The sequence below is a fragment of the Anser brachyrhynchus genome (assembly GCF_964034855.1).
Source record: "Anser brachyrhynchus genome assembly, chromosome: 6".
Lineage (NCBI taxonomy): Eukaryota > Metazoa > Chordata > Aves > Anseriformes > Anatidae > Anser > Anser brachyrhynchus.
Window position 1 is genome coordinate 39295903 of NC_137700.1, and position 27807 is coordinate 39323709.

Here is a 27807-nt window from a genome sequence, read left to right on the forward strand (position 1 = left end):
AGGCGGGCAGAGGCGGGCGGAAGGGGCCGGGGCGGCGGCAGGGAAGGGACGTGGCCGGGGCGCAGCCATGGCGGCGGCGAAGCCCGGGGCTGGTGGCGGCACCAACCTCCTCTTCTCTTCCTCCGCCACCGAGTTCAACTTCACCGTGCCCTTCATCCCCGTCAGCCAAGCCCCGGCCGCGCCGCCGGGCCCCGCTCTGCTGGCAGCGGGTAGGTGGCGGGGGGTGAGGGGGGAACGGGGCTGCTGGGTGCCTGCTGGGGGGGGACACGGTGGCAGCGACCGGTGTGGGGGCACCGGGGGGCGAGAGGGGTCCCTGCGCCTCCTTCTCCTTCATTTCTTCCTCCTTCTCCTCCTTTCCTTGCCGGAGGCGTGCAGCAGCCGCTGGAAGCTGCCGCTGCTTCTGTAGGTGACATCTAGACATTAATTATTTTAAATTTTATTGGATTGGTACATATTGAGTCCAAAATCTAAGCCTCGATTTCAACGCTGTCTTATCTTAGGTAGGGTAAGTACTAATGCATCAGGAAATAAATAGGATACGTCTCTGTAGGCTTAACAAATATTTGCCAAGTGTGGCTTCAAAATGTTCTTTAGATCTACATTTTCTGGAGGAGAGAGGGAATGGAAGCATTAGAATAGTATTCCTACTTATTTGAGGTACCTAGCTGATGCATTTACTAATGCTGTTTGTTCAGTACTTACATATATTTTCTTGCAAATATAAATTGTTTATTGTTTTAGTTTTTAATGGCAAGTCTGGAAGGTAGCACTGCATGGATAACTCTCGTGTGGCAGCTTCCAGAAGGCTAGCTAGGGAGAAAATCTGTTGATAGGATTTCAGTAATACGGTGTGATTAACTGTGTGCTCTCCATTTCACTTAAGTTTTGGTTGGATGCAGGTCCCTAGTCTTGCACCTGGAGTGAATTTCCGTGCCAAAGGTCTACCGAGGTTATGCCACATCCTGTATTTATTCAAGAAAGGCCCCCTTCCTGTTACGTTCTGCTTCTGTGGTCCCTCGCCTTCCCCCTTTGTCCAGCCAGCTGTCATAGGGGTCTGGCTGCGTAGAGCAGTTTGCATCTTGCATCACGGTCTGAAACAGGAAGGAACAAGCCCTAGGGTTTGAATCCTAAATTGTAATGGGGATCGGTCTCAGGAACTGTTTGCCATCCACCTGAGAGCTGACGTTTGGAAGCTGTGTGTTAATCTGATATATCTCAAGGAGTATTACGTGCTTTGGGCTGTGCGGTTTGAGGAGAGAAGACGCATTCTCTGGTTCAAATGCAGACGAAGTAACCAACCTCCGTAGTGTAGGATGAGAGGAGTGCTGCCAGCGAGGAAGTGGACTTCTGCTGCCTGTGATTGTCGGGTGGCAGTCTGTGAGTGACGAGGTGCCATCTGTGAGGGGTGTACGGGCGGCTGTCACACAGTCACTGTTGAAGAAAGACTGTTCTGTGTAGGAGATGAATACTGCCCTGGATGACAAAGCTGCAGAATCACAGGATTTTTTTTTTCATTTGTATTATATGCATAGACTGGCAGAAAAAGCATTTGTTTCAATGTAGATTTTGCACATTAGAAAAAAGCAATGTAGAAAGTAACGTGCTGTGTCTGAAAACCGTGTGTGTATACATGTACATAGACAATTTTTGTCAACCCTGTTTTCTAGGAAATGTACGGTTTGACTAATTTCCAAAGGCTAGTTGAAATTTAGGTTGTTCGGGAATGTGCATTTGGTAAAGGCCTTGAAAACTCCTCAGCGTGTTGCTGTGTGTTTGTCATGATCTGACATCGCAGTGAGATGAATTGCCTGCTCCGCTACCGGTTACTTTGGAAAGTGGAGAATTGGCAGTGAGGTATGCAGTTTGCTCCTCTCTATTCCCCAGTGTTTATGAAGTATGAAGGGAAGTAGAGACTTCTAATCATGAAAATAAGACCCTTTATTGAGTACAAATGGCTATTCTGCTTGTAGCCGGGAGGTGATCCAGAGGCCTCAATTTGTAATGGTCTTTGCTTATAAATGGCTTTAATGTTCCGCACATGATGATTCACATACAGGCATTTGGGGGTTTGTTCCTCAAAGCAGCATAAAACACCACAGGTGAAAGTAAGAGAAAATGGTAAGTACAGGTGATGCTTGCCTGAAATTGATGCCACCTGAAAAGACAGCTAAATAAAAGATGGTTACAATAGTCCATTTTAATCATGGCAGCTGCTGTTCTTGTTAATTAATTAGAACTGCAGCTTCCCAGGGAGACTGCTCTGTGGATTCCCCCCTGCTCCCTTGGTACTCTGTATTCCTGTTGGCTGCAGATGAAGACATTTATTATTGGCCACATGTGGCTGCGGAGATGTTTGGTGTCTCTCTTTGACTGGGGACTGAGTAGCAGAGAAGCAAGGATAGCTCTGTGGTTTCACCCCCACTGCCTGGGGATTATTTGACTGCTGGAGCAGTGACAACACTCTCAAGGCTTCTGTAAATTGTACTGGCTGCTTGCAAGGTGCTGTTCCCTCAGCAGCGACACTCACACCACCCCAGGTCCAACTCAGTTTATTGTGAGAACATCAGCCTCCTTGCCTTTCCAAGTGCTACTGGGTCACTGCAGAAAACTGGAATTGTCCAGGAGCTGGTTTAAGTACTTTCTTGTGATGCAAAAGGACAGTTATGGCCTTGCATGATTTCAAGCCCTCTCCTGCAATTATGCAGGATGGGGACTTAATTTTCTGCTCCAGAGATTTACCTCTTGTGCCAGTCTAGAGTAGGGTTTTCAGACAGACCTGGAATAAGTCTCACTTATCAAATGACTTGGAGTGATGAATTTTGGCCACCGTGCAAATGAAGTGGGAAACTTTGTGAGAAGTTTGCTGAAGGGTCGGGTGAGAATGGCCTTAATCCACGAAGAGCCATAACTGGTAGGCATGATCTCAAAGCTGCTTTTGCATTTGATAGGTATTGAAAGGGATTTTAGTGCCCTGGAAGCAGAGTTCTTTGCTAAAACTGGCTTGGGAAGGTCCTGACTTGAGTCATACTTGGGTCTCTTTTTTCAAACTTTTAGCTTTTGTTACTTTGTATGTACGTACTGAATGAGTTTCGTGGTCTGTTTTCAATGTTCTTGAAGACTTGGCAGCTTTTGTTTTCACGTTATGGCACATTTAATCTTCAAGGATATCTAAGATTTGTAATTCTTTTGGCTTCATGGGGTCCAGTAGAGTTTTGGAAATAGCTGATAATGTTACAGAACACTTTGTCTATGTATACTGACTGGTTTGAACCTCTCAGGACATCTCTAGTGATCTTTTTCTTGTTGTTTTTGCAGATGATTCTGCAGACGTTGGTGAAGAGGACAGCTTCTTGGGTCAGACCACTGCGAGCCCAAATCCACCACAGACTTTCAACTATTTCTCTCAAGTACCTAGCAGCAGCGATCCCTTTGGAAGCATTGGACAGCCGCCCCTAACAACTGTTGCACCGCCTGCTGGAGCGCCGGCCTTCTCCAGGCCTCCGGCTTCCCTTCCGCTTGGGTCTGGGCCACAGGATGGGCAAAATGCCTTCTCACCGCACGTTCCCAAGTCCCAGGCCTCTTACGGCGCACCACCTGCTTCACAGGGGGGAATGGCGGCTTACCAGACTCCTCAGCAGAGCTGTCCCCCACCTGCAAATGTTTCTGCTCTCCCCCACGGCACGTCTCCGCAGGGGTATAACCCTTACCGCCACACCACCCTGAGCAGCAGAGCTAACCCCTACCTTACTCCGCCGCAGCTGCAGCAGAGTCCTACGCCAGGCCAAGCTGCTCACCCGCCGTCCTCTGTACCACCTGTGCAGATGTACCAGACACCTCCGGGGTCATTGACGCAGGTAAGGAACTTGCTCCTGACACGGTGGAACCAGAATATAACAATTTCAGACGCTTTCCTGTCTGAATTGCTTATCTTACCTTAAAGATTCCCCAAACCCACCCCATTCCCCAAAAAGGAAAAAGCAACAACAACAAAAACAAAGCAAAAGGAAAGAAAAAAAAAAAGACCAGAAGAGTCTTGAACTATTTCCTATAGCAAAATCTTTTAACAGGAACTAGCCTGGAACTATTGCTGTAGGAAAACATCCCGATCTTTGAAGTGAATGTACCCTGGTGCTGTAGGTATGTGAGCCTCTGACTTCAGGAACAAAGCCAGGTTATGAAGTTCTGTTGCTTGTTCCAGTCTGTTACCACACTTTGCTGCTGTTTCAGCTGTGCTAGTTCATTGTTTGTGCCTCTGATGTAAATCAGATCATTAAGCTCTCACAAAATATGAGCAGAAAATACCTTTTCAAGCTGATTTTGCTGGTGAAGCCGGTGCTTTCTGAAGTTATGGTCCAAGTCACGCAAATTATCAGCAAGATTTTTGAAACACACTGGTCAAGGATTGTGTGTGATGTAAAGCATTAATCTCCATCCTTTATTACCTTTGTAATATCATTGTTAGAGTAATGTGAATGTGTTAGTAATAACCTGACAAGTTCTCCATAGACCAAGATGACAAAAATCGTTTTTATTTTGCCTGAGCTTTCTGGCTGTTATTGCAAGTAAGGAACAGAGAGATTATATAGTGGCAATAAACATAGCAAAGGCAGCAAAACCTGAACAACCAGGAGTTTAAAAGAATTTCAGGACTTCTTTCTACTTGATTTTACGTATTGTTTGTTATGTTTGTTTATTTGAAGGTATTGGCCAAAGCAGTTTTTACTGCTGACATCACTTGCCATTAACTGTACTGAGATGTTTGTACAATTTGTATGCCATCAGCACTGCGTAAACTATAGTCCTTTCAAAATCAGTTACTTGGATCACTGAGGCTATGCTGAGGTTTAAAACCTGCATTTCCTGATCGTTTTGCAGGAAGAGAGCTCTTACTGAGGGTAGTCCTTGTTAAAATCAATTATTCTTTATGCAAAAATGTTAAATATGTTCTTCTCATTAATCATTTACACGTAATATGTTTTCATTGTCAGATCTGGTGGCTGTCAGAAGTAAGGTCAGCCTGAGTTTTGAAAGCATAAGAGAATAGTTTACATTTTACTGTCTTTAAGTAAGCAAGGTGCTAGACTGTAACAGCTTTCAACAGTATATGTGGGAAGAAAATTCACATCCATTAATTGGTAACGTGTAAGTTTTGGACAACGTAACAGAGTGGACAACTTGTCTGTAACATTTTTTGATTAAAAGATAATGTTCTTGGAAAATATGTTAGAAATAAAGGCTCAGAACGCCCTTTGTAAGATAAATCAGTTATGTAAAAAAGCAACCGTACAGGGTTGAGGGGCTAACAATGTATTTTCAGTTTCCCCAGCCTCAGTCGCAGCTCCCCGCTCCCAGGCCGGCGGGTCCACTGGTCCCGGCACCTCCTGTTCTGCTGCAGAACCAATATGAGCCTGTTCAGCCCCACTGGTTCTACTGTAAGGAAGTGGAGGACAAGCAAGTATGGATGCCATTCAGCCTTCTGGATTCTGCAAAACTAGAGGAAGTCTATAATTCTGGTAGGTTGTGAACATTTTAATTGTATCCTCAGAGGTGAGCGAAAGAAACTAGACAGAAGATACTAATGTCACTTGCGTATGAAAGAATGACATGGCAGTAAGGAGTAATGTTAGTGTATATCTCAAAGATCTGTTATGTGACGCTTACTGTGAATAAATTGTGGCAAATTATCTGTTGCTCGATGCTGTCAGTGTGAAGATGTACATCCCTAATGGATATCGCATTTTCACATGTACTACTTATCATTTTCTCATTCCTTTTTCGTTAAAACCGTGCCAACACTGGAGTAAATATTATGATTTGGGAGTCGTTTAAAGCTTGTGTGTGGTTGTGTGTATGTGTCTGTGGACATACAGAGCATATGGAAGCATTTTAGTAGCTACACATTGGTTGCCTGGGAGTCTGAACCTTCTCTTCCATAATATAAATATCTGTCTTAATGTCTTATTATTGAGAAAGAGAGAAAAAAGAGTGCCTACGTTAGGATTGTAACTGAGCGTGGCTTTTGTGTCACAGTCCAGCCTGATCCTGAGAGCGTGGTGCTGAGCACTGACGGGGGACGCTATGATGTGTACCTGTATGACAGAATGAGGAAAGCTGTCTACTGGGACGAAGAGCCTTCTGAAGTGAGACGGTGCATGTGGTTTTATAAGGGAGACAAGGACAGTCGCTTTATTCCTTACACTGAGGATTTCAGTGATAAGCTAGAGGTTAGTATTACTTTAGCATAAACTTCATGAAGAACTTGGAAGTAATTCGTGTTTGTGACCTTAGAATTACCTCCTTTTGTTTCATTACAATGACTTCCCAAATGTGCTTTCTGAAACATGGTTAAGCAAATCCTGGGAAGTGGAGTGGCTAGGAAACTGCATTTCTCACGTGCAGGTCTTGCAGTGCTCTTGCCTAAAATCGACTTGTGTAGTGCTTCACCTGTGACACTTTTGAATAAATAAACCTATGTAAATTATGACCTTAACATTACAGCTAATACACAGGGCCAAAACTAATCCGTCTGAGAAGGTGTGCTGATTTCATGTAACTTGTTTTCTGTTGCAGGCAGAATATAAAAGGGCTGTAACTACAAATCAATGGCACCGTCGACTTGAATTTCCAAATGGGGAGACAATTGTTATGCATAATCCCAAGGTAATATGTTCTGGCAATTGGTTCTCACAGAATGCATCAGGGGTGAATGCACGCGTGGACGAGAGCATGAAGTGAATGCGGTGTTAGTCTTGCTTGAAATTTGCTTGTTTATTGTTTTGGATATGTGTGTATTAAAGATGATAATGCTTATAGAAACTGAACTCCTGCTTGATTCTGTGTGCTGTCACAGGATTAAAAGTGCTTTCTGAAATCTAGAAAGAAAAAGGGTGTAGATTAGTTGAAATACTTACTAAGCATAACTGGCAGCAAACAGGAGGCAATTTAAATTACTTTAACCTCAGACTATCTGTACCAAATGGAAGGTAATTAAAACAAAGAGCTTTCATGTGGGGAAAGGCATTAATCTAATGAAGGAAATTACTTTGCATATCGAAGTCATGAGAAGTCTTCCACTGCAGCTATTTTTAGGCCATGAGAAAGTAGAATAGGAGTTAAACTCAACGATCCTTGTGGGTCCCTTCCAACTCGGGATATTCTATGATTCTAGAATAACTTTAAAGCTTTTTTTTTATACTATAACTGTTCTGCTGGTAGTCTCTTGTGATTAAACTGTGGACTTCAGCCTTATTGACTAGTGTTGTTAACTGTTCCCTTATCACAGATGCAATAATAAATGAAATTGAAAATAATAAAAAATCAGGGTTGTTCCTACATTAACCACACGTTAATGTAGGTTTAGAAATTTCATCCAGTAATAACCCTAGAGAAGAAGCACTTAAACCACTTAGTTTCAGACTGTACCAAGCCAGTGTAAGTCTTATGAAGAGTCATGCTATGGAATTCATCACTTTTTAGGGTTTCTAGGTTATTTCAAATGTTTTCCTTTCCTGAAAAGTACTGCTCACTTTTTTGCCTTGAGATAGAATAATTGTAAATAGTGGTCAGCTTCTTTACAAAAAAATAGTCATCTGCTAAGGAACAGTAGGCACTGGAGTCCAGGAAAGAGGACCCTGAATAATACTCGCCTGAGGAATTAAAATTGTTCAGAATCACTGAGCAAGCCAGCACCTTCAGCTAGTGGTTACTTTAAGTCATGTGGTTGCTTTTCAAAATAATGAAAATTATCTGTGTTATTTCGCAGTCTGGCTTAGAGGAAGCTGTGTGGAATAGTCCATGGGGTTTTGTAAGACTTTTTTTTTCATGTGTGCTAACTGAAGAAATCATTTGAGCTTCATATGCAAGTCAAGCAATCAAACAAAAAGCATGTTAAACCACGCAATGCTTCTAGACTACCAACACAAATCATATATGTCTTTTGTATTTATAATCGGAAAATGTGTTCTTTTCCAGGTCATAGTTCAGTTCCAACCTTCTGCCACGCCAGATGAATGGGGCACCACTCAAGATGGTCAGGCAAGACCAAGGGTAGTAAAACGTGGAATTGATGATGACCACGATGACATTCCCGATGGTATGTGATTAGTGCGTGGGGGTCTGCAGCTTCAGCTGTCAGTTCGGTTCAGTTCAGGAGCTGGACAGGAGCGGGTGGAGCAGCGGTGCACTGTTTGTGTCTAGAGACTAAAGGTTAAGGTTGCTCCTTCATCTGAGCTGCTTGCAAGAGGTTATTTGGTGCCGTTTTCTGATCATAGCAGTCTTGTGGGCTGCGTGGTTTCCTGACCTCACGCTGTGCAATAGGTGTTAGGGAGCAAGTAAGGTAGCTTGATTCTAAGCTTCACTGCTGCAGTAAATGTTGGCACTCAGAATTTTTCCTTTTCTCTCTCTCCAGGAGAAATGGCCCAAATTGACCACCTAGTATTTATGGTTCATGGCATAGGTCCTGTATGTGACTTGAGATTTAGAAGCATTGTTGAATGTGGTAAGTTTTTCCTTGTTTAGTTGGCAGTTTTATTCTTAACTGTTTAAAAGTAGATCTCTTAATCAAATAAAGATGTCTTCAAAAAATATATATATGAAAAGGTTTTTACTGTTAAGTTCAATTTCTGGTAGGGTTTTTTTCCCCAGCTATTTTCCAAAAGTAGAATCTGTTTTGTCAAATTTTCAACTTTGATTGTTGCTATGAATTCCTCAGTATTAGACTTGCAGAGTGGTGGTTTTTGGTTATTGTTGTTTGTGTGTTTTTAAAATACTCTAGGACTATTGAGTGAATTAAGAAGGCAATGTCTGGTCATGAAGTAAAAATGCATTTTTTGTGACTTCTAAATGAAGCTTACTAAAAAGACAATTGAAAAAAAAATCTTTCTTATAGCTACAGAAGTAATATTTGCAAAAATTTTTCCGCTTTGCCATTTTCTTCATTTGTATTTTGATTGTTTGTTGAAATTGGGGGAGGGAAAGAGAATACCTGTAATTTTGTGTTATTTGAGCACTGCTACCACTGGATTTTCATGACTTTGCTTCTCTACAGTTGATGATTTTAGGACTGTTTCTCTGAAGTTGTTACAGACTCACTTCAAGAAATCTTTAGAGGAACGTAAAGTGAGCAGGGTGGAATTCCTCCCCGTTCACTGGCATAGCTCTCTGCATGGAGACGCAACAGGTGTAGACAGGTGAGTACATTGTTTATTGTCTCAGAGAAGTAAATAGAGAAGTTAATACGCTTGTTAGGCTAGATGAATAAATGTATGACTGGGTCACAAAAAGAATCACAATTTGTTTTGTAATTGACACTTTGATGGAGAGGACAGTTTTCTCTCTGGTACCTTTCTGCAGTCTCATTAAGTCAGACTGTAGGAGCCCTCAGGGTGCTCTTTCTGAGGAAGCCCTTTGTCTCCCTTGAGTAGTACCTGGATTATGACTAGGCAGTTGAACTGAGGTTTCTGTTTGTTTTTTAAAATAGTATCTGTATTTGGATAGAAGTGTTACAGAATTTTAAAATCTATTTTTAAATGTTTCCTGGTGCTTGACCTTTCTAGCTATTTTCTCTTGCTCAAATATTGGGAATTAGTGGTTGCAGGGGTAGGAACCTGCACCAGTTGGAGTGTGCTCTAGTGTTTAAGGCTCTCTATGCTGTTCTAGCTCAGTCCAAGTCATCTTGATTTTCTAGAGTCTTAGCCTTGTATTCTCATTGGAACCTTGCATTATCATGAGGAAGGATCCTCATTCTGTTAATTGAACCAGGCAATGCTAATAGAGGCATTCTCAGTTCTCTAATAATCCCATCGCAACTGCCTAAATCCAGACAGGTAGATAGTGTTGCCAATTTTTTTTCTCTCAAAAAGAATATTATGTTGCCTGTTACATTTATGGAAGCAGCTCGTTGTTTTTTGATAGGTATCTTTTGTTTGTTTTTAAGCTGTAAAAGTTCAAAAACGTGTTTGAACTGGGAGTGTACTGGCAAAAGTTAGAACTCAGGCTGATATAAAAGTACGGAGTTTGGAGTGTTTTGGAATGTACTTCAATATTAACCTGAGTTCCAACTTGCAAATCATCATGTCTTTCACTCCATTAAGGCCTCTCTTCCCCTCTTATACTTCCTTTCATCTTTAATTTTTGAGTGTTTTTGCACTTCTCTTACCAATCTTCTCGCAGAACTTCCCTGTGACATCAACGTTTGAAGAGAGAAGAGATTATTTCAGGCATCCATTCAGCCTGGAGGGTGGGGAAAGGGAGCCGTATCTTTATCAGATACGTCCTATCAGCAGAGTACACTGATGTATGAATATGCAATCGGGCCTGAAAGCTATATGCTTTTTAAAATGTCTGGAAAGAACATATCTGTGGTATTTAGACTGCAGCTTTAGAAACTGTTGTTTCAAAAGTTAATAAAGTACCTACCTGCATTTCTTTAAAGGCATTCATGCCTCTAATGCTTCTGTGTTACTAGGAACATAAAAAAAATCACTTTGCCGAGCATTGGACGGCTGCGCCACTTCACCAATGAGACACTCCTCGACATCCTGTTTTACAACAGCCCCACCTACTGTCAGACGATTGTGGATAAAGTAGGGATGGAAATGAACCGCTTGTACGCACTTTTCATGAGTCGCAACCCCGACTTCAAAGGGGGAGTCTCTGTGGCTGGACACAGCTTAGGTAATTATTTAGAAAACTCTTAGGATAAAACCAGCATTCCTACACTAAGGAAAATGGAACCTTTTGTTAAGCATAAGACTAAAGTTAGCTGATAGGCTGTGACTGTCTTCCAGAATACTGCTAACTAAAAATTAAGCACCACTCAATAGCTATGTTTATAAAGCTTTGTGAGAAGTTCATACTTCCTGGATACGTGTATATTTGTCCCTGCATTAGTGTTCTTCACGGAGACTTAATGTCTAATTTGTGTTTAAAAATTGATGGGTTATCTGGTGTCATGTTGGGTGGGCAACCTCCTTAGTAAAAGTAAAGCCATTTATATGGGTTTGGGCCAGGACTTTTCTTCCAGCTTGGTAAGCAGTCTAGGATGGTTAAGGAAAGGTAGTTTATACTGCATAAAGCTATTACACATAAGCAGATTTTGTTTGCTTTTTGCTGAGAATGGTCATGTTCCTGTGTGTGTTGGTTGGTAGTGTGTTGATCTCTTTTGATCAGTGTATACATCGCTGTTACCGCTGCATATAAACCCTGCTTTGTATTTAGGGACAGGAAAATCTAAAATTTTTCTTAAAGGAACTTTAATTCCTGTTTCCAGGTTCCTTAATTTTATTCGACATATTGTCTAACCAGAAGGACTTGGCTTCATCAGTAAATACGGGGGCTTTCTCTGGTGTTAATGGGACTGTAAAGGATATGGCTATTCATGATAAACAGGTACCTTGCATGCTAGTCTTTCACATCAAATAAATCTGATACTTTCAGCATCTATTTCTTATGCTGTTAGACTATTAGCTGGAACACTGTTGTGGGTTCTGATAGCGCATTTTGACATGTTAACAGTAACGTGCCATTTTGTAAACATTGTCAAGTATCAGTACAAGCTGTCTGCATCTCTCTGAAGTTCCAAATAGACCAGTCATGGGATTTGGTCATGAGCATCAGCTTTGACCCTTGTGGACACGTAACTTGGTCTTCACAGTACCTGAATGGTAGGGGAGATATGTAAGAAGGAAAGAATTTTATCTGTTGTCAAGCTTGATGTGGTAACCAGTTGTCTGATCATTAAATAAATAAATAGTTGTGAGTGTTGGAAAGCTCAAGAAACCTCTTGCCTCTCTTACTAATTTTTAAATATGTACTTTACTGGTCTATTAGTAGTAGAAAGTCTGTACCCTTCTTTACTAAAAATGAGCATAAATTAACAAAACTTATTTTATAATAATGTTTTTAAGAGAAAGTAATGAAATTTGCATTTATTTGTTGCATATTGGCTTTTCACTGTCCAATGATGTGACTCTTTCTTTGTTGTCCCATTAAGATGACTGAAGATACCAGTTCCTTGGGCTCCTCAATTACTACTTCTGGTGATGACCTTTGTGAGCCTGAAATAGACGACGATGTTCCTACTTTGCAGAAGACTCTGGAAATGCTTAGTTTATCAGACTATGCAAGCACATTTGAAAAGGAGCGAATTGACATGGAGTCTCTGGTACAGTAATGTTCAGTTGACTTACGGGGATTGACAGGGTGCAGATATTGTGGGTTTTGTTGTTTTTGTTTGTTTTTTTGTTTAGTGTACCATCAAGAATGAACGTAGTTGCAAAGGAAAAATAATTAATGCCTGACATGAAAAATAAATGTGATGTGACGTGGGTTTGTTTTTTCAGTTATGTTATGTCACTGTGTATCATGGATTTTTATTTTTTTGTAATTTCTGTAGCTTTATAAAATGATGTAACAAATTTATTTGATAATGAGGAATGATATATGTTACTAGAAAAGTTATAAAATATACTTTGTGTGTGTATATATATATATATATTTTTTTTTCTTAAGCTGATGTGCACAATCGACGACCTGAAGGAAATGGGGATACCTCTTGGACCAAGAAAGAAAATAGCCAATTTTGTAAAAGACAGAGCAGCCAAGCAGGTAAATATATTTTTCAGGAGTGAAACAGGGAGTTGTTGAGCAAAGGTAACTGACTTTCTTGCTGTGGAGTAGCTTCTGTACTTAACATGCTTTTTAGCATCATGAAAATATTAGAGGGCTTTTGATAACTGTGGGGAAAAAGTTTTTTTTTTTTTTTTTCCTGATTCTAAAACCTGTCTCAAAAGGAACAAAAGAGAGCAGCAGCAGAAAAGAAAGCAGTACTGGCTGCCACCCTCCAAACTCAAGAAGCTTCCCAGAAGGCAAAAGAGACAGTTACTTCTATTTCCCCTTCGGAGTCGGGTCAGCAGCACTCAAAGAGGAGGCTCCCAGTTGGTGCGTCTGTTTCTTCTGTGAACATTGACTATGAGTATTTTGAAGTTGGAACTGGCCAGGTGAGACTACATAAATTGAAATGATTAGTCTGCAACAATGTTGTCCTTCTTATTTGTTTGTTTATTTAAACATGTTGGTGACTTTGCCCTACTTAACTCTTGCGCAATGATCAAGGGATGTTTACGTAGAACTTTACACTTTGGAGGGAGGGAGGGAGGGAGGGCTGGGACCGTGGGTTAGATTACTGAAAAACAAAGCTATAACAAGGATGCCAGTACAATTATTATTTAAAAAAAAAAAAACACTTTCAGCAGCAAATGAGCTATAAAAAGGATTCTGTTCCAAAATCAAAAGTCTGTGAATGCCATGACACTGAAGGGCTCTGTGGCTGTATATTTAACATAGTAGCCTAAATTGGTCTATAGATGATGTTATACTTGTTTTACCTCAAACTTAACTCAGAAATCAAACCTCAAATGCTTCCTGTTCAAATAAACTTTTTAAAAATTTATTGCTTAATGTTTATATATCTCTATCTTTTGTAATTAGAGATTTTTAGAGAAGCATTTTAATACTATAGTGTTAAAATGTACTAGTACTATAGTATTAGTATGGGGGTGCAGCAGTGTAGCTGAAACCTCCTGGAGGTACTGTGAGCATGTGGTTGATTTAATACACATCTTGTTTTTCCTTCTTAGCTAAGCATGATATTAACTAGCTCGCAGTGCTGAGAAATTATTTGTCTAACTTCTGTCTGGTAGGTTTCAGTAGTTTACAATGCATTGGACTTTGAACCGGATATTTTCTTTGCTCTTGGTTCTCCTATTGGTGTGTTCCTTACTGTGCGAGGACTGGAAAAGATTGATGAAAACTACAGGCTTCCGACCTGCAAGGGTTTCTTCAATATTTATCATCCAGTGAGTAAGCAGTACTTTTGAGATTTGATTTTAGCTGATGCAGACAACAATATAGAATACTAAGTTAAAACCTCCTTTCCCCCTACATACATTTCTCAAAAGACCCTTTAAAAAAAAAAAAGACAGACCCATCTGTAATGTGTATTTCAGATATTTGTGATCTTTACAGCTAAAGTGAAATAGTGTTGGCTCATAAGTTCCATGCCTGTGAATAACTTCATGATATTTGTCCTGTTCATTTTGGAGCTTAAACAACATTTTTTTCATTAATTTCAATCTATTCTTGAAGATTTTGTAAAGTGCCTGTGTTTGAGCCACTTACCAGACTTTTCTTAGTTTCTAGGTTGATTCTGGAAAATGTTAAAAAACAGAATAAAAAAAAAAAATGTGAGTTTTGGAAATGCACTACATTTGTCCTCTTCCATCCTGTCTTGTTTAGGAATTAAACAGTGACAAGTTGGTAGAGATCGTTTCCCTGTTATGTTCTTCTCTTAGAACCTCTGTAGGAGAACAAGACCTAATTAGCTAATGAACCTACCTAATCTTACAACTAAACTAAATTTTCATGAACTGGGTTTCTGTAAAAATGAGAAACTTTTGAGAGAACAGAATTCTAAAATAGTTGACCTTCTCTACTAATTATATATAGGTGTTTTTTTCACTGAAATGTGATGGTTAGAATAAATTCTAAGATAACTAAATGTCAATCTGTTGTTTCTTAACAGCTGGATCCAGTAGCTTACAGGTTAGAACCAATGATCATTGAAGACTTGGATTTAAAACCAGTTCTTATTCCGCATCATAAAGGCAGAAAAAGGCTTCATCTAGGTAAAAAGAAAACTTATTTAATATATGGCTCTCACTCCTAACTTACTCATTTGATGCATTAGAATATTGCAAAATTTCAAGAGACTGGGGAGTGTTTCTTGATACGTGTCTCTGTGATCACTTGTTCTGTTCTTAATTTCTAAGAAAATGAGAATCAGAAACTAAATTTACTATGGTTTTTACCTTGTTCTAAATTACCTCCATGAGATGTTTAACCAGTCTTTTCAGTATTGGAAATGTTGATGAAAAAGGCAGTTCCATAGCTTGGTGGGCGGGGATCGGGTTTTTGTTGCTCGTGAGTACACATCAGATCAAGGTGATCTAAATTTTGCATACTTAGATAAGGAAAGTCAATTTTGCTGTTTATTTGACTGTCACTGCTGCAGAAGTTCTGAGCCATTGTGCAAGTGCCACCAGTATTGAATGGCACCTGACTCGCTGCTGACACATTTACTGAGCTGTAGCAGAATTACAGGCTAGAGTTGCCCTGGAGTGCTTCTGAAAATTCACTACTGCTGCAAGAGTCATTGGCAGCACTTCTGTTCTGCTCTGCTGGAGCTTGGGACTGGTCCCTCTGTACTTCAGTGTAGGGTGTCAGCAGGGATTGTGGGTGGTTGTGTTGAGGGATTGGCTGGGGTAGATAGTGTTGTGGACCCTTCAGAACCTGCTCTGGGACCGTTTCCTGTGACAGTAGGTGTTGACTCCTTGACTCATACAGTGAGAAACTAATTGTACACTAATTATATTTCATCTAATCTTTTCCAGTGGAGTAGAGATACAAGAAACACATGTTCATGACGTAGCTTTCTTCTGATAAATGGGATGTTTGTTGAATGGAGTTTAATCATTCTGGTTTTAGTTTAAGATTTTAAATCCTCCTACTGTGGCGTTCTTTTCAGAGTTGAAAGACTCTCTCTCTCGTATGGGATCTGATCTGAAACAGGGTTTTATTAGTTCTTTGAAGAGTGCCTGGCAGACCCTTAATGAATTTGCACGTGCTCATACGTCTTCAACTCAGCTACAAGCAGAACTGGAGAAAGTAGCTAACCAGATTAAAGAGGAAGAAGAAAAGCAGGTGGTAGAAGGTATGTGGGCACATTTCTGGTTTCATAATTTATTGTTCTCAAATTAGTAGAAACTTGAGTACCCTAGCACATGTTTGCTGCTGCTTTTCCCGACCCTATTAAGGAGGCCTATGTGTTTTTGGAGCATTGATGTTAAATATAAGATCTACTGTGTATTTTTTTTTTCCTTTTAGGAAAGGAAACATTGACAGCTTTTATTGAAGGGCTTGAGTTTGTCTAACCTTTTAACTTTCCAGTAGAAAAGTTTTGATCTGGCAGGTTTCCAGATCAATTGTTTTCTTTCCTCTCAGGACAACTTAATACAAATAAATATTTATTTCTGGGATTTATTTCTGGGATTTATTCTCTTTAGTAATCTTCTGCTGAGTTGTGGGATGAGTTGAGAAGCATTCAAGTACGTTCTCTAACAAGGGAAAAAATGGCATTGAGGAAAATCTGCATGGGTCAGATATAAATGCTGTCCCTGGTTATAACAAAAGCAGGCTTCCTGGTCGCGAATTATCTGTCAATGCTTAATAATGCTGGCTTTGTCTATACTTACAAAGGAAAAAAAACATACCTTGTGGTTGAAGTTGAGGATAGTGATTGACTCTGTTCTAGCGGGTTGTAAATATATATATATATATATTTATATAAAATTTCAAAATATTTGTTTGTGGAGTGACTGGATCAGTCTGTGCACAAACAGTGAGGTTTATTTTTTAAATGGTTTAGCTGTTCCTTTATGTGGGCTTTCTTCAAACAAACTCTGTTTAAACTGCTATGAAAGAAATAAGCTTATAGTTCCAGTAGATTTCTGATTATGCAGTGATGTGCTAGTCAGTTAAATTTGTCCTATTGCAAGCACTTGGAAATTATAATGGGGAAAATGAGTGATATTTCTTGATTGTAATCAAGCAGGCTGTGGTTGAAAATAGTTGAAATCTTGAAATCTGTAATTGTAGCCGAAAAGATCACTGAAAGTCCAGACCCTCCAAAAGATGAGGATTTTTCAGTGAAGGTTGGAATGCTGAATGGAGGACGTCGCATTGACTACGTTCTACAAGAAAAACCAATAGAAAGCTTCAATGAATACCTTTTTGCTTTACAGAGTCATTTGTGCTACTGGTAAGAGGAAATATGCGTGATTCTATAAATACTACTTTCCTGATGTAATTGTCTGCGTTTAAATGTCAAAAATTATGCCCTAATGCATAATTGGAGTACATTTTGACAAAAATAGCTGTGTTTTTATACCCAAATATGTTTTCAGACTTGTTCCAGGTGTCAGTGTATGCACGTGATTTAGGAGACCTGAATTTTCTGGGTCTCTGTAGTATTTGAAACTTTTTTGAAAAGATGGCTGTCCAGTTGGACATGAGGTCCTCATCACTTAATTCTGAAATAATCTCATGTTTGGAAGAGGTGGTTTTCCCACTCAAGCATACTGCGGGGATAAATTTGTTATACTCTGGATGGTCAAGTATTATATGATTGAGACATTCAAGTATGAAAACAAACGGACTGTCCAGGAATGTTAGTGTCAAGATGTCCCACCTAGATGTTACTGGATTAGCTAGTTTCATTTCAAATAGAACTATGTGTTAGCACAAAGTAAACAAATCTATGGTCCTGTTTGCAATTAAGACATTTGCATACAGGTCTGTTAACTTTAAAATTCAAAATATGTAACTTTAGCTACAATCATTTTCAAAACAAGGAGAGCTTGGTGAATATTTTTCCAACTGAAAGTGTGGTCAGGCACTGGGACAGGCTCACTGATCCTGCTGGAGTTCAAGGAGCGTTTGGACATTGCCCTCAGGCATAGGGCCTGATTTTTGGGGGATCCTGTGTGGAGCCAGGAGTTGGACTCAATGACCCTTGGGGGTCCATTCCAGCTCAGGATATTCTGTGATTCTATGAACTGTAGTTTTTCAAATAAAACCATTTGTGAAGGAATTGTATTAGGTTACAATGCTTTACAAAAGTTTATTACCTCTTCATGTTCAAGTAAAATTGCTGGATATGCAATCCACCATTGCCTTATCTGGATTTGGATTTACTTATTTTTAAGTGAATAAGTTGCAAATGGAGAAAGTTGTGATTCCTTTTATAGGAGTAGAAGTTACTGTTGACCTGTTGTGTTTGCCATTGTGCAGTGAGTTGTCTTTTTTTTTTTTTATTGGTATGTTGTCTTATGCATTCTATTGCTGCCATAAAATTAAGCACGCATGAACATACACAAGATGGGGAATGGTAGAACAAAGGGTATGCAAACAGTATTTGGCAACATGACAACGCACCTTTATACATAATAAGCTTGATTATCAGTTGCTGACCTAAACAAAATGATACTGGTGAAGGGTCTGTGTGTGTGACTTTTTTGTCTTTAAGTAAACAAAACACTAGTCTCTTTCTGAGTTGAGCAGGTGCTGTACAAGGGGTGCTCTGTTTTTTAAAATAATTTTAAGGTATTTATTTCCAATATTGAATAATTTTCAGAGGTAGGCACGTTTTCAGAGGGTAAAATACGGAATTTGAAGGCGTTACCTGCAGGGGCTTATTAAGGTCAGTATCAAGGCTGCAGTGCTGCTGAGCACTGTGCTCTGGCAGAGCTCCCTGAGCAGTCGGTGACCCAGTGGTGGCAGTGCTGTCTCACAGGTGGAGTTGAAGGAATGGGAGCTTTATTCCACCAGGTGGCAGCCAATCATTTCCAGGTTTTAAAAACTGGCTCCCCATTTTCTTTTTTCCCCCCCTTAGTTCATGACCCAAATTTGTGATTTTTTAATTTGTTTTGTTTTGAGGAGGGTGGTGAGGAATGCCCGTAATTAAACTGCATTGCAGAGAATGGAGCTTCCACGTTGATCCCTCTGCTCACTTGTTTTCATGCTTGTTAAATAGCAGAGACCATCAAGAAATGTAGCTGCCATATCCAGATTCAACTATGCAAAATGTCTGTAGACCCTTAGCTTGCATGTTGAATTCTGTATTTGTTCTCTGTGAATGATGTTCTTCACATTTGGAGCATTGCAGTTCCGACCATCTAAATCTTTGCTGTCTCCCTATATAACTTCTTTTAAAAGCAATGAGGTGTTATTCATAGAATCACAGAATGGCTTGGGTTGGAAGGGACCCTGAAGATCATCTAGTTCTAAGGCCTCTGCCATGGGCAGGGATGCCAAAATTTATTATTTTGTCTGATATTTTTATTATTTAATAATAATGTTGTTATTATCTAACAACTCGTGCAGCTTGGAACTTTGTTAAAACTTGCCCATTAAGAAGGGAGGTAAAACAACTTGGAAGCATGGCACTTGAATTACATTAATCTTTAGATGTTTTGAGAAATTCCTTTTTTTTTTTTTGGTGATGGTAGTAAGGAGGAGAAGATGGCTATGGATATTTACTACAGCCTTGGCTATGTCTATTTAATCTATCTTATTTACAAGAAGGTGTCAGCCAGTTAGGAGAGAAATAGTAGAATTTTGCTGATAGAAAGCTGAATTTTGACATTGGAGTGGTAGATGCAGTGGAGTAAGTAAAATAGGAAAGTTTTGACAAGCTGGTGGAATATATTCAGGAGCCCATGGCAGACAAACAGCAATACGATATTTGAGACAAGTGAGTAACATCAAAGAAGTGTATAGAGAGGGGAATTTCAAGTTCCAGCATAAGAAGTGTTAGGGAGGACAAGGTGGGGGAAAATACCTTAGTAAAAGGTAAACATGTAGGCTAGGGATAACAGCAGAGGTGATGTAAAAACGGATGAAGAATTGTGGTTCAATAAGGAAGTTGGTAGAGCTAAGGCCACGGTCCCAAAAGAGAGGGACAAGGGTGATAGTTAATGCAAACAGTTTGGAAAACTGGGGTGGGATGAAGTATGCTTTACAAGAGTTAGAATATGGGCCATACCAAATTAACACTTTTTTTTTTAATGCTCCATAGGGCATCTGAAGACACTGCCTTGCTGTTTCTCAAAGAAATATACAGGACTATGAATATCAATCCTGAGCAGCCGCAACATTGATGTATGGGTACATGAATTTGTAAGTTTGTTCTAATATGACTTATGTATTCATATCAAACTCACCTGCAGCTTAGATCTTTTTACTTTCCCCTTTTCCTCTGAAATGTAAACTATGAAGCAGTTAACTGCAGAGTGCATGATTTTGATTGAAAAAAACATTTCTATTTTTAAATGCAAGGGAAGTCTTAGAGTACTCCCTTCCCTTCACAAAAGGTGTTTGATACAGTTCTTGGTATGATGTGATAATTGCCAGTACAACTCTAAAACGCAGTCTGTCTTTATTCTGTTGTTTCTTCCTTAGTCTAGCTCTTCAGTGAATGTTCAAGTATAGTAAAACTTGGAGATACTGGATATGATGAAATTTCATTTACAGTGCAGTAGATTGAAGAGCACTAAGAGTGTTCTAGTGTTGTAATACGCAGTTGTAATATTGGTTGACCAACTGCTCACATGTATGCCAGGGAAAAGTCACTTCTCACCTAAGAAGCTGTTAAAATTGATATTGATAAACTAATGAACGAGACCTTTACTGGTATCCCTTTATGCTTGTATAGCTAAGAATTTCAGCAGAACAAATGAGATGTGGTAGCATGGAATTTGGTTCACTTTGAAATAAAATTAAATGCACCGCATAATTGAGCGTCTTAAATGTGAAATATACTTGCAGGTATTTTTATTTTAAGGTGCGTGTTTCCTAGCTAAGGATCTGTGCTGTACCACTTTGCATCACTGGATGTGGTAGAGAAGACTGTATTCTCTTTTGAAAGGCAAGGGGCAAGAAATACGCACTGTGTTGCCTTTTTTGGAATTGTACAACAAGATAGTTTCTGATGTATTTCTCCATTTTTCAGAAGAACTGATAGCATCAAGGTACATAAATACCTGACATGAAGAGAAATATTTGACTTTTCAGAGGGACATTCTAGATATCTTTACTGTACCACGTTAGTAGTCTTCTGTAACAGAATGCGTCTGATGGCCAGGTGATGGCATCTTTTTTTTAAATGAAATGTTGTAGCTGATCAGGTGTTATTTTTATTTAGCGTGGCTAAATAGTAGGAAGAAGACGCTGGCAGCACATCTTTGACAATAGTGCATCAGTTATCACAATGGCTTTTGCAGACTCTCAAGTCATAGCTGCGCAATTTTTCTTTGCTTTTGTTTCTTTATGACAGCTTAGGGTGAAATTGTATGGAACTCACTGATACAGAAATAATGTTCTATCTCAATTGGGGGGCATGGGATGTAGTAATTTATCACTACAAAACCAGAAGTGGATTTGTTGCTTAGCTTCAGCAGACACTGGGATAATTGTATTTTCGAGAACACCACAGTTGGAAGATAGTTTAGCAGGATGTCACGCAAGAAAGCACAGTCAAGGATGTCTGTGCAGCTGTAATACCATTAGGAATCACTCAGAACTTCTCTTAGCTCTTGCTTGATTGTACAGCACTTGAGGCTAGCATTCAGATCCCACAAGTTTGAATGGGAGGGCATCTAGGGCCCCCTGGGATGCACGTAATGAAAAGCAGTATCTTGGGAAGGCTGCGCACTGCAAGACCAGGATCCTTTTTTACATAAGGAGAAACATCTCTGCATCCATTGTGTAAAATATTCTTGTGTAAGTATTCTGCAGTAGGAAAAAAGGAAAATTGCAATCAGGAAAATTACAACCTGCGCAATCAGGTGGGGTTGGCCTCCTTCATGTGAAGGATGAATCTTGTAAGCAAAAAGAGGAGGTAGGGGACCAGATCTAACGTACAGCATCTGTTGCACAGTATGTTTGTATAGTCTTCTGTCCTGGGATGTTTTTTTCCTTGAAATCTGTTGGTAACTTACTCTTAATTAGGTCAAGTCGGTAGTGTTTTCTATCTCAGCTAAAATTACATACGAGAAGAATATGTTGCACTAGCAATTGGTGAGTAGCCACCAGTATTTATTTGCTTCTACTCACTGATAAAATAGTACTAAAGGTATTTCACCTGTTTTTGGGTTGGGGTGGGGTGGAATACAGCAGCGTTTTAAAGCTCTGATGTATAAACTAAGTACTTCTGTCTCTGAATACAGTAGGATAACTTAGAACCATAAGTAAAGAATCTAGTAGTTTATTGAAATGTGTAGTGAATGATATCCTATGAGCAGTTGTAAGCTCTTTCTCTTTATAATTTTAATTGCCTGTTTGTGTACACAAAAAGTAGGCTTAAGGAGATTTTTATGTTTAAAAACTGATCAAAAAGGATGATGGATTTTTTTGATCTTTTTGACTCGTATTGAATTTGAGTATTTTATTTTATTAGTACTACTACAGGAATTCAAAACTTGATATCTTCACATTTCCCTTATGTACACGTTTTATTTTCTCTGCACAGCCATACCTGTTGGCCTGACAGATCTGCTGAAAAACATTTCGAAGAACGTCTAGTATTTTCATAGTCAGAGGTGACGGGATGAGCACCAGACTCTTTTCCTGCAGTCCAGAACTCGCTCGGATTCTGCCTTCCTGTGTCACTTCAAGCAAACTTCTGAAAAGATCAGCACCGTCATTCAAGAGACGGCTGGAATGACACGATTTTGATCTTATCAGTTTAATTGTACAGTTGCCAAATATAAAGTGATCGTTGAAGAGGTTCTTTGGCATGCAAATCATTACTTCTCTCCTTCCTTCTATCTCAGCTGGCTGTCAAACGTGCTTTGTCTATCAAGGCAGCATGTCCTTATTGAAAAGGACTTGTTGAGAAACAGCAATAATCTGCTTTTCTTGACACGTTTGTTGGTCCACCTTTTAATAATGAAATGTGAACTGTAGTTATAACCATCTTTAACACAGATGACACAAAGCTGTTCCTATTTACTAAAAACTAGCAACCAGAATCATTTTCTTACTATTGTAAGTGTTATGGAGATTTTATAAAGACCTTTTTAAGCCTCTGTTATGAGTTTTATTATTTTTAAAGTAGAAATGAATCTTTGATTTTGAAAACGTTAGAAGTTTGTTACAGCTAGTTCAGTGTTCACACTTCCTGAAATGAAGAACAATTTAAAATAACATTTTGGTCTAGTAATTAATGTAATTTTAGTGAAACTAGGCTGCAGCTGTGAGAACTAAAATACTTACCTTGACCTTGCAGTTTAATATCTCAAAATAGTAAATGTAAATACAGGAATCTGAAGCTTGGAGGTGCTAGATAACAATCTAGGTTGAGAGCATCAGTCCAGGCTTATTTATCACTTAATGAAGTTGAGATGAGTTGGGTAGCATGAAATCCTTTGAATTTGTGTCTCTGAATACTGAGCTTCTGTAGCTTTCTTCTAGCTTCAACTTACATGCAAATTGTGGCTTTTCATAATGTTAATGACTTAACCTTACTACTGACTATTTGCTTCTGTTATTGCAGTAAATGCATTTTGAAATGCAATATTTTTTTCGTAGTATATGTAAAATACACATTCTTGTGTATATATTTTGGTTATTATAATTAAAAATACCTTACTTCCCGTGGCTCTTTACAGCAAAGTTTCCTATTTCATCACAGAGTAGGCTGGAAAGGACCTCTGGAGAGGTTCCTTAGTCCAACTCCCCTGCTCAAAGCAGGGTCAGCTTAAATCATATGGCTTGGGGCCTTGTTCAAAGACAGTGATCCATCACTTCTCTGGGCCTTATTCTTATGTTTACTGCTATCGCTATTTTTTTCTAATATATAATTGTGATTTCCCAGGTGGAGCTTGTCTGTTGCCTGTTGTCTTTTTGTTGTGCATCTCTAAGAATAGTCTGTCCCCCTTTTCTCTATCCTCACATGAGATAGTTGAGGACGAAAATGTGATTTTCCTGTTTGGCTTCTCAACCCTTTCCTTGACATCTCCTTTCACGCAATGTGCTGTGGCCTTGTGGCCATCTTGGTGTTCCCACTGGACTTGCTTAAGTTTGTCAAAGTCTGTCTTGTTCTGGGAGGCAAGTTTGTCAAAGGAAGTTTTTTCTTTAAGAACAACATATTTTGTGTCTTTTTAGACCTTTGAAGACCCAAGTTTTGTGAGCCTCACCATCTGCTTTATTAGATAGAATTGAAATTAATATTAATAATATATATATAAATAATTATAATATATATAAAGCAACAAACCCTCAAGCAAACAAAAACAAAACAGTGGCCTCATTTTCATCTTGGGTATCACGAGGATGGATTTTTCAGCTCTGTGTAGCACTAAATAATCTGATGAATTACATAGCTCTGAAATACGGGTTTACGTAGCTCTGAAAGTGCCTTACTCACTTTCTTATATTGCTCCAAAGCTGATGGGCTGTGATACGGACCCCCGAGAAAGAGCACCAGCACAAAGGACCAGTAAAATTTTAATGGGTGTGTGAGAATTGTTGCAGGGGACCCTGGCTGGCGAGGAGCATGCTTTGAAAAGGGAAGGATGCACGGGGGGAAGTTGCATCTCTGCTGGAGCAGAGAAACATTTTGGGGAACATAGCATTAGAATCGGTTCTAGTTTTAAAAATAGAAATTTGATTGCAACTACAGGAACTAGCAATTCTTGAATCTAAAAGCAGATGCCCATGTAACCTATGATAATATAAAAAAAATGGAAAATGTTTGACTCCAATTTTTTTCTTTTTTGAAAGGGTGAATTTAAATCTACTACAGATGCATCTGTTCCTTCATCAGCAGAAATCCTCTTAGTGTGCTGCAACAACTTAGTAGGGAGACCATATACAGCACATATTTTTCTAAATACAAGTAGTAGGTCTTGTGATCCATAACTGAGTAGGCACCACTAATTAAACTTTTTAGCTATGTAATCTATATACAGAAGATTTAAATTTCCTTTGCTACGCTTTAATCTGTTCTGAAGTGATCCCAGGGCTAATATATTTTTTTTTTCTTCTTAAACAATTCTCATAACATTATAATAAAGAATGCATGCAGGAACAAAAGGCTATGGATGATTTGCCCAGAGCCACAGAAGTGAAGGGCACAGGCTGCAACACTACACAGGGTGAAGAATAAATTGGGGTGAAAAAAAAATAAAAAGGAAAAGCTATTCAGTTTCCAGTGAAAGGTCCCCTCGCTTTGGTCCTCCTTCCATAGGCTTGTGCAGACTGATACAGTCAAGTTCTCCAGTGAGGCCTTGTGGAAAATTAATTTTCATGGGGAAATGTTTATAAATGAATTCTAAGGTAAAAATCGGAGCCTCTCCAAGAAATCCAACACAACTCCCAAAGATTCCCATTTAAATGAAATGAAATCTTTCACTGAAAACAGATTCCTTTGGAAAAACCTTGTGCCTAGCTCAAGCAAAGAGCTCGCTCCTGCCCCTCAGCAGCTGTTGACTCTGCTGGCACTGAACGTTTCTTTCCTCTGGAAACCTCTCCTAGCATATCTCTTTGTAAAAGAACCACAGGCAAATAATTTCTGCTTGTGCCGCGTGACGTTTTGCATAGTGTTGAAGTTTCTCAGTAGCTGCTGCTAGTGTTGTCCTGATCCTTTTTTCCCGGTGAATGTTATATTAATATTTATAACTGTGTCTGCAGTATGACAAACGTCTTACAAATTCTGTCTAAAATGATGCTTTCATAATAATGTTCTCCTTGATTTCTCCCCATATGTTATTTTTTTTCTTGTTGTGAATAATAAAATATAGCCTTTTGTTTTTCCTTAATAACAATCAGCAGTTAGTGCCAGTGACAAGGTGTTAGTCTGGGGAGACCGGGTGTTCGAATGTAACAGGAATGAGCATTCAAGAGCAGCCCTCTGGGGTGCTGCATTTCTCAGACCAAGCGAAGTATCCTCAGACTTTATTTTTTATCATCACTTTGAATTAGGATAAGTTCCCCAAGTGCTAAATAAAAAAATAAGTGTCCTATGGATTCTTGCTTAATACTGAGAAATACTGCTTCAAATGTGTGTTCTGATTTCAGTATTCAAAAGCCTTCTTGCCATATTTACCCTTAGCTGAAACTCTGTAAGTCATTTACAGACTACTTTGATTGGATGAGAAGAGTCTGGTGGTTGTTTTGAGACTTTCGTAACAGCAACTGTTAACATAAAATATGAGCTTGGCTCTAGATTTGTACCTGATTTTCCAAACCGTAAATCAGGATTAGCTTCCTAATGGCTAATGGATCTACTCTGGTGTACGTAAGATTGCAAAGAGACCTGTTGGGGCTCTGCATTTCCATAGCTTGTGATTTTTTTATTTGCCTCAGACGCCGATTACTAGTGGTCTCTTCTAATGTACCGACAAAGAAGGACTAGCACTTCCCCGTGGTGAGGGGGAGGAGGAGAGGGAAAGCAGAAGACGGCCGTGGATACCACAGAGCTCCCGGCTGTCTCCCAGCCAGAGCAGGGAAGCAGTCTGAGGAAAAGATGGAGATCACTACTGGTCGTTGTGATCTAGCAGATCAAAACTGGGAGCCACTGGAGTATCTTCAACGCTGCCCGCAGGGTTATGACCAGCAAGTCTGGAGTTACGTGAACCTCACTATTGCTTGTGATGTGAACAGCAGCAAAACCCAAGAATCTAGACGTTCACAGAACCACCACGACCCCAGGGCCTATCCTGCAGAGCTGCTTTGCAGCCAGTCAGCCCCAGCTGGTACAGGTCCCTGTGGCTGAGCATCCCCAGGTGCTGGGCTTTGTATTTATTTTGCTTTGTTGAACTTCACGAGGCCTGCGTTTGCCCCCTTCTCCGGCCTGTTGAGGTCCCTGTGCCTGGCAGCACAGCCAGTACTCCCAATCTTGTACCATACGCACTCCTTTCACAGTTTGTTCTGAACTTTGCCTGTGTGCAGAAAAGCATAACCTTCTATTTCCTTGGTTGCAAAGCCCAAAGAACAAATATTTGTCTTATCTCTGAAAATTTTCAATCACCCGAGCAGAGCTGATCAGCTGCACAGTCCTTGCTTGCGGCATCGCTGTTCGGCGAAGCTGCTTGGAGGACGCGAGAGCCCCGTAAAACACACCTTGAAGTTAAAGAGCAGCCCTCCAACGTGCATGAGGAATGGTGCTTTCAGCTTGATGACTTTCAAAACCGAGGACTCTCCAAGCTTCTTTTTTATGTATGAAGGCTGTAAAAGAAGAAGCATCTTTCATACGTCAATAAACCAGCTTCAGATCCATACAAATTCAGGCAACCAGAAGTGAAGTGTGTCTATTTAAGGCATGGTAATGGAGAACAAAGGTCTGAGAAGAGAAAAAGCAGTTGACCTTGTACGTCTCTTTCTGCCAGAGAAACCTTCAGATAACTTTTAATGTAAGCTTGTTAAAATGGCCTCATAAAAGCAACCAAAGCAATAATTATGCTCCAGACTGCTCCGAGTGCGTGAGTAGGGAAAGGGTTGATTCAGAAACTGCTCATGAGCTTATCCAGAAGGAGCTGGCTTGACCATAGGCAGAAGTCACATTTTCCTAAGCCAAGGCTTGTTCTGGGTACTGGAAAGCGTTTAGTTATTCATCTGTTTGTAGCTCCTGGGCTTTGTGATTTTCTCTGCCCACGTTTGGGTACGATTGTCCTTTCCCCAGTTTTTCCATCTGTACAAAGGACGAAGAAAATGCAGCGATGAATTTCTGAGTAATAAGCCCGAGCCCCAGCAGCCTCCGGGGGGGCTCTCTCAGGCGAAGTGGGATGGAAGCTGTGGAAGGGAATTGAGGGAGAAGCAGCTCGCTCATTTCTGCCAGCACAACGGAGGCAGCCTCGGGGAAAGGGGAGCGCAGCCATTTCGTGACAACCACTTTCTCTCTTTTTCCCCTCTCAGCTTCTCTGCAAAAGCTGAATGTGGAGAAAATAACGATGGTGCTGCCGAGTGAAAAACTAGAGTTGCAGCCATAGAGTAGAAACAAATAACCAAAACGGATCCTTCATGGAGGTGGCACTATTTCTGCAGAATGTTTTGGCTAAGTGATTTGTTAAGAGACCATTTTTTCAGTATTGGGCCCTGTCAATAAACAAGATTAGATTTGTTTTTCAGACCGTCCTTTACACAAATTTATGTAGTTTGAGGCACTGGAAGATCCTTTGCTAATGGGATCGT

At 39.9% G+C, this 27807-nt stretch overlaps 1 protein-coding gene across 1 annotated transcript; it reads left to right on the forward strand.

The window, feature by feature from the left end:
- Positions 1–21: 21 nt before the first annotated feature.
- SEC23IP (SEC23 interacting protein) lies at positions 22–24987 on the forward strand. The gene is made up of 19 exons (XM_080597409.1): positions 22–209; positions 3316–3854; positions 5318–5513; positions 6031–6224; positions 6571–6660; positions 7972–8092; positions 8408–8497; positions 9047–9188; positions 10466–10674; positions 11270–11388; positions 11993–12163; positions 12511–12606; positions 12792–12998; positions 13701–13856; positions 14582–14684; positions 15584–15769; positions 16714–16876; positions 19694–19794; positions 22145–24987. Exons 1-18 carry the CDS (start codon positions 68–70, stop codon positions 19773–19775), a joined length of 3006 nt encoding a protein of 1001 aa, XP_080453535.1. The 5' UTR covers positions 22–67; the 3' UTR covers positions 19776–19794; positions 22145–24987.
- The last annotated feature ends 2820 nt before the right edge of the window (positions 24988–27807 follow it).

Coding starts and splice junctions, on each gene's coding strand:
- SEC23IP (XM_080597409.1), top strand. CDS start 68: ATGGCGGCGGCGAAGCCCGGGGCTGGTGGCGGCACCAACCTCCTCTTC. Junction 13,857..14,581: donor TCTTCAATATTTATCATCCA/GTGAGTAAGCAG, acceptor GTTTCTTAACAG/CTGGATCCAGTAGCTTACAG. Junction 14,685..15,583: donor CAGAAAAAGGCTTCATCTAG/GTAAAAAGAAAA, acceptor CGTTCTTTTCAG/AGTTGAAAGACTCTCTCTCT.